The 7,521-nt window shown below is 46.6% G+C and overlaps 1 protein-coding gene across 1 annotated transcript; it reads right to left on the reverse strand.

Moving 5' to 3' along the window:
* Window positions 1-4,029: 4,029 nt before the first annotated feature.
* Window positions 4,030-7,150, reverse strand: sox11a (SRY-box transcription factor 11a). The gene has a single exon (XM_037487274.2). The coding sequence runs from the start codon at window positions 7,053-7,055 to the stop codon at window positions 5,925-5,927; it is 1,131 nt and encodes a 376-aa protein (XP_037343171.2). The 5' UTR covers window positions 7,056-7,150; the 3' UTR covers window positions 4,030-5,924.
* Between the last annotated feature and the right edge of the window lie 371 nt (window positions 7,151-7,521).

Genomic DNA, 7,521 nt, shown 5'->3' on the forward strand with positions numbered 1-7,521 from the left:
CCAACTGCTGGCTCCGCTCTAACCCAAGGCGGGAATTGCATGGGCTCCCCTTGAGCTGCAGTTTAGAATCTAGATTACGGTCTGACTTAATCCTGGGGTGGGTGGGGTCGGGGGGTCATGAATGTGTGTTGTTCGTATCAAAAAGAGTGAAGACTTGCAGAAGCGTAGGGTCCTTCTCTCCAACACTACATGACCACGTTGTGTGTTCCATGATCAGAAGCGGCACGCTGAAGGTTTACAGCGATACACGGCCCATAACACACAATCTGTCACCACCAAAACAAAACAAAAAAATGAAATGAGCAGACAAACAACCTCATGCAAAGGCTCACACAATCCCTGACTCCCCCAGAACGGGGGGGTGGGGTGCGGCTGTGGTCTTAAATCCATGCATCTGGGCAAAACGCCAAACAGACAGCAAAAAGAGGGCAGTGGGCTCCAATAATAAACTATAATACACTCCATTTGATTAGAGGGCAACAACATTATCTGATCAACAGCTGCATATAAACACATATGGACGGGTGGATTATCTGAAGCAATACAAAACGAATGAATGTAACTCCATAACAACACACTCTAATGTGGAATTCAAATATGACTTACCACAAACATGCTGCGTACATTATGACCTTGTTGCACAAACCTTGTGGGCTTTTTCACTTTGTTTCATTGGAAAGCGCAAAGGGGCTCCTCCCGCAGCTGCCGTACAGCTTGGAGGTAAATATCTAGCTTCAAGTTTATGTTAATGCTACACTGACCGCAATCAGGCCCACCGACTTGCGGGATCGTTCTCTAAACAGAACGAGGTGTCGTTAAGTTAAGTCGCCTCTAATCACACCGAGCCAATTATTTTGCCGTTTTCAAATCTCCCTCACACGTTGAGTGGCGCACGCAGCACACATTGAACCCCCCCAAACCTGAAAAAGAAATGTCACCCGGGACACTCCAGTCAATGAATATATTCCCCCGAGAGTTGGGTTTGAAAAAGGGAAGCAGAGTTCTTCTCCTCTTAACTGATAATTCACGTGACTGATGCGCGACCTCCTGCAGCTCCCCACCAAAAAAATTTTAAAAAAGAGTGACCTTCTCCCAATGACACCTTACCACGTGTCAGAAGACATTCTGCAAGGAGTGATTGACCAGTTTGTTTCTGTGGCGACCAGACAATGGCACTGCCAGCTTAAACGGCTCTCGACAACCTGCTGTGAGCGCCTGCATGCAAGAACAGCGGCGCACCCCCCCCCCCCCCCCCGAAAAAACCTCCCTTAAAATTTCCCCTTGCCTTTGCTAAATAACGACAATAACTGCGATGACGTCGTGAATGGAAAATTAAGCGGCAGCAGACCTTGCGGTTTACTTGCTTTCAGCTACACCCTTATTATCTGTTTCCGCTTGTTTCGTACCCAAGCCACATCCAGTCAATTCCGATTTTAACTCTGGTTCATATGAATGGCACTTTTTCCTCCCCTCTCTCTCTGTATCTCTCTCCGTTCACTCCCTTCCAATGTCAGTGTGCACATGTGTGTATTTGCCAGAGTGGTTTAAAAAAAAAAAAAAAAAGAAATAGGGAATTGGGCCTTTGTTGCCACCCTGCGAAGCTAAAGGAAATATCAGTGCAGCAGATCGGGCCGACGCTCCCTCTCCACCTCCCTCATGGCAAATGGATAGCCATCAACAGCGGCAGAAGTCGCCTCGGGCCAAGACTGGAGCAGAGGACAAAGGGACCCGGACTGTTGCTCAGGCAGGCAATTTCACGAAGGAAATGTCCCTGACTATCAGCTACTGATTTGCGCAAGATCAGCAAGAAATACTTTTACGGTCATTAAAAGATCTAGGCAACCTAGATTAAGATTTTTTTTTTTCTCCAACCGCCCAATCTGCATTTGTGTGACAATGAATTGTGTTCCTGCTTTTCACCTGTTTCGATCATACCACTAACATGAGGTCATTATTTTTTTTTTTTAAACTCTGTGACGCTGCCTTCAGGATCCGTAAAGCACTTGCGGTGCCCACCGGCATGACGTGCATGTGTAACGGAGCGTGAGAGGGGCTCGCTCAGACAGAAGGGGTGTCAGCACCTTCCTCATCTCAGACAGACAGAGGATCTGGAGCAGAGGCCATAAATCCTGCCCACTCGTCAATTAACAGACGGTAAACAGGTTTAAATTTAGACGGGCGGGCGCTGTTATTGTTGTTGCCGTGAAACCTAGGAGCATAGGAGAGCACAAATCAGTAATTCCCGGAGCGATATTAGACGGCCTCCGACACCGGGAGAAGAGGAACGCGCGTGGATCAGCGATGACACAACACAGAATCTCACTGCGCAGCGGCATGAGCTAAACAGTGATGTAATGCCATGAGCTATCTGGATGAGAGTCAGCGCGGTGAGGGGAAAAAAAACCCCAGAAAGAAACAGAACCGGCCTTATTATTACGGAGTTTTAACATCAGTAGACTTGAACACTGGTTCACAGAGGAGTTGTATCTATAAGCACTGACATAGGCATCTTAGGCAAATATTTAAAAGTCAGATTTAAGCAACTTGCACAGCGGGAGATCGACCTCCAGCCTTGAGTTCTGTGGCAGGGGCCTTTGTATAGGTGTCACGTACAGCATTTGACTGCGACATCCCGGGTTACATGAATGATTTAAACGCTCAAAAGGATCGAAAATGACTTTCTTTTGTCGCCACAATATCCCCCACGCTGAATTCCTGGGAGGACGGTATCTCTCGCCCAGCGTCTCGGAGCATTCTAGATTTCCATTTATTTATTTAAAAGAGGAAATAGAAGGAGATTTCAACGGGTCACTAATTTCATTTCAACATGTACCGGTGGCATTAGCCCTGAGCAGATATTTCAGAGGAACACAAAATCAATGTTGAGATTCTATTGGGAATGGCCCTGGAACCCATTAGCAACTTTGACCAATAGGTCAGGTAAAGTAATAGCCAGATAAATGTTTTATTACAGATTTGCAAACTGATTTAATGGCGGAGGGAGGGCAGATGTGCAAGGCAAATATTCGTCATTAGATTCTATTGCTGTAATGATCACAAATCTCTGTGGCCAAGGCTTCTTGTTCTTTATATATGAGTTATTAAAGGTGGGTCTGTCTAACAAGGCCTCAGAGACAAAAGGTTGCATCCGCGGCCCTCCGGAGGCATACTCCATTATGCTAATTTTATTTAACATGACATCATACTTTGCTGCGATGTGTTGCACCGCTGTGCGTCCTTTCTAATGAACCACTTTCCCATCAGAATACTTGCATGAGTTGTTGTAACGCAATCAGTTTCGGCGGGGAATAATCAAGAAGTATCACAACTATATCACTGTACACTAGTGTGTACAGGGTATGTCATCCATTCTGCTTTCCACATTGTACTTCACCCTCCTGTGTTCATGCTTATCTCTACATTACATCAGTGATTTAGTCACATTTCACCCGAATCCCAGGTGGAAATGCGGCACAAAGCGTTAAGGGAGAAGAGCTGTGGTGCTCAAAGGGCTGCAACCGCCAACCACTGGCGCCATCATCTTTAAGCAACACCACTATTGACACTGACCCACTGACCCTCTTCCCAATACACATTTAACTACTGACCTGAAGCATTAGTGAACTCATTGACTTAAATTTAGCATATTATTTGGGTTTCTGAACAAGCCCCTGCACATTTTTAGATATTGAACAGAATCAGTGTGCAACAAGAGCCATTGTTTACCCCCCGGCCGACTATATTACACACAAGACATTTATTTCAGTGCTCGGTTCGCACAGCTCTGCGGCCCGAGAGCTACTTTTCTGAATGGAAGCCAGACAGACAGAGCTCCCACTCACTGTTTGAAACGGCTCCTGTTTCCAGCTCCGTCTCCAAGGGAACCAGCGAGCCTACCAATCACATCGCTCGACGCCAGGCACGCGGGCGATTCAATTTCTTAAAGCCGCAGCGTCCGTTTTAAGGGGAGGCGTAGTGAAAGAAGTTTGAGCACAAATAGGGACAGGAAGACACCTCAACACTGCAGTTTAAAAGTTTTCTTTTTTTTCCTTTTTATTAAATGTGAAATCACATGTTAGTTTGAGCCCCATCCATTTCACAGGATCCGCCTACATACAAAATAGGCATCACTCCGTCATCACATCCTTTTTGCAAAAGCAACAAATAACACATTTGTGTACATATATTCACAAACTGAAAGGACAGTTGATGGTGGTAGGTACTTATTTATTAAAAGATGAGTCAAAGACACTTGGAATGTGAAGTAACTACTGCCTAGAACTTCCAACAAAATGTCTCGGCATATAATTAGGTCATATTCCAAAACCGATTTATCAAACAGACTTCATATGTAGAACCCACATAAAAATAAACAATATCTGCTTTTTTTTAAGTGCAAGAAATAAAAAATACAGGTTTATGGTTAATGTTTTAAAAAAAGAAGGCAGTCTTCAGTTTTAAAATAAAGTTTCATTACATGAAACAGGACTATGGAATGTTCTTTTTTGCTTGCTTGTTAAACTAATGCCAGACCACCACTGTATCAGACTATGCCCTTCTGCAGAACTCCTTTTCCCCAAATTTTCAGTCAGATTCTGTTGAGTGTTAAGATTTGCCCATTACGTGTCAAATTACATTCAAATTGTGATATCAATCTGTTCATATAGTATGCATCACACCATGAGGCCATATTATATCGTTTTGTATCAGTTCCAGCTGATTTGTTTATTTTTCTGCCCGGACAGGCTTCAGCATCATAACATGAAATGATGTTGACAGTGCACAAGTCTGTTTTTCCATCACTTGCTACAATTGTTGATGGTCTGTATCTTAAGAGTATATATTGCACAAAAAATGAGAGGGGGGAAAAACAGTATGTGCCATAAAAAATACCAAAATCCAGTTTCACACCTGCGATCGGGACCCATCCACATATCACGAGTATGATATACATAAACTCCTAACTTTACTATATTACAGTACATATACAATCTTGAAACTAGTTCCAGCTCCGAGGTATGTGTTCCCCATGATGCCATTGTATCGTCTACAAATACTCAACAAATCTGCTCTACAACTGTACAAAACCTAGTTTGAAATCACAAGGCATTTTTGATGCAAGTTTTAATTTAACTTAATCCTTAAAACCAGGACTCCCTTGCATGCTAAAAACAAATGATAAAGGGAAGAAGTGCCTGAAACTCACTGAAAGCACAGTAAGAACATTCCCTTTTAACTGTACAAAAATATGCCTGAAAATATCTTACTTTTCTTTTAAAAAGATGAGGTCTGTTATGTATCAAAATGTTTCCTCCACACCTGTACTCTGCAGAGTACAGCTGCTTAATTTACCAAACCAGGAGGTAAACTGAATCAGTTACAAAACAACAAACAAACATTTGCGGCATTTAGAAATGACATAAACCGTTGTAAAGTAACATCCTGAACACTTGTCAGTTCACAGATTTGCTTTGAGTCTGTCCACAGTCCGTTTTTTTTTATAGCTCCCTGCAGTTATTTTGTTTTAAAGAGGAAAAGATGCATAGAAGTTCACGTATTTTTCCCTTTCTGGTCTGTTTAAGCTGGACAGTAAATGCAGACCTACGGGGGAAAAAATCCTTAAAACCCTGTCATGCTGCCAGAAAAAAAAAAGTCTGCAGACTTTGCCTTTTTTTCTCTCTTTTTTTGTTGTTGTTGTTGTTGTTGTTGTTGCTACCAGCTTCATAAGCATCTGATTCCTCAAACCTCACCTCGCCTCCTTGGTCCTCTACCTCCCTCAAGGACCCTTCAGGAAAAACCACACAGGAGGCAGGGCTAGGGACAACTCGACCAGGACACCATATATAATTTACTTTCTCCCTTCTCTGTTATTACTAGAAGAACTTTGTTTTTCCTCCTCCTCCTTCTTCTTCTTCTCCTTCAATTCAGTATGTGAAGACCAGATCGGAAAAGTTCGCCTCCAGCCAGTCCCCGGCAATCATCTCGCTGAGTTCTGGCGTGCAATAGTCTGGAAATTCAAAGTGAGAGCCCAGGCTGCCCTCACTGAAAGAGTCCAGGTCCTTATCCACAAGAGACAGGGAGAGGTTTCCTGAATTGGGGTTTCCCAGCTCCGAGCCCGGGGCGCTCGGGGCGAAATTCAAACTAAAGTCAAACAGCAAATCGTCCGCGTCCTCGCCGGAAGAGGAGCTGCTGCTGCTGCTGCTGGAGGAGGATGAGGAGGAGGAGGAAGAGGATGTGGAGACCGACCTGGAGGATGCTGGTGAGACGGAAGCAGCGTGCAATGTGCTCTGCTTGGTAATGTTTTTGATGTTGTAAAACAGTCTGCTGTTGCTGTTGTTCCGCACTTCTTCGTACATGCTCGTCCCCTCGGACTCCGCCGAGGAGCTCAAAGTTGGGCTCGCGGGAACTTTGGCCACGTTGTACGGCCTCAGGCGCTCCGCGTCCCTCGCCCTAATCCCCATCCGGTAGTCCTCCTCGTACTCGTCGTCGTCGTCGTCGTCGTCGGTGAGCTCACTTTTCACAGTCTTTGTAACTTTTAAGCTGGGGAACACGCAGTCGTCCCCGTAGCCGTGGGACGCCTTGGGGCCGCTCTTGTTATTAGTCTTTATCTTTGAGCACTTCTTGCTGGGGGTCTTGGCCATTTTGCCGCACTTCTCCGGAGACGGCGCCGACGACTTTGAACTGTCGAGCTTTGGTTTCTTCTTGGGTCTGTACTTGTAGTCGGGGTAGTCGGCCATGTGTTTGAGCCGCAGCCGCTCGGCTTCTCGGATGAACGGGATCTTCTCGCTGTCCTTGAGCATCTTCCACCTCTTCCCCAGGCGCTTGGAAATCTCCGCGTTGTGCATGTCCGGCGACTGCTCCATGATCTTTCTCCTCTCGATCTTGGACCACACCATGAACGCGTTCATCGGTCTCTTGATGTGGCCGGTGGCCGTCTTGCACCAGTCCGGGTTGATCGGCACGGGGCTGCATGCCATAAATTCGCTCTCCTCCGAATCGGTAGCCTCCCTGGACATGCTCCCGTCCGTCTCGCTGGCGTCCGTGTGCTGCACCATCGTGCCCTCCGGTCTCCCCAAGTCACTTTTCTGCGCAGCGGTGTCTGGTCGGCCGCCCCCCCCCCCTCCTGCCAACCGCTTTTCTTTCCCCCCGCACTCTGCCCCCCCCCCCCAGAGAAGGCTTTAGCTGTGGGTGCGCGCGTGTGTGTGCGCTCGCGCCGGTTCGTCGTCCGCGTCCACTGCCGCGGTGTGTCGTCTCGAGCTTCTGTGCAACTCTTGTCCCAGACTTACAAACTGCCTTCTTATAACTAGTTCTCCACTTTTTCGCGTCCCCCGCGTCACGGACAGACATCCAATCAGGACTCTTGCACTCCGCCCAGCAGACTCCATCCAGAGACTCCCCTCCCTCCCTTAACCCTTTTATTCCTCCCCTCCCCGAGCCTCTCGTTGGATGGGGGTGGGGGGGGGGGGGAGGAGGGTGGTACTCAGTGTCTGGGGCAACACGCCGGGCGAGACAGGCACATTA

This window comes from Pungitius pungitius, chromosome 14 (genome assembly GCF_949316345.1).
Source record: "Pungitius pungitius chromosome 14, fPunPun2.1, whole genome shotgun sequence".
Classification (NCBI taxonomy): domain Eukaryota; kingdom Metazoa; phylum Chordata; class Actinopteri; order Perciformes; family Gasterosteidae; genus Pungitius; species Pungitius pungitius.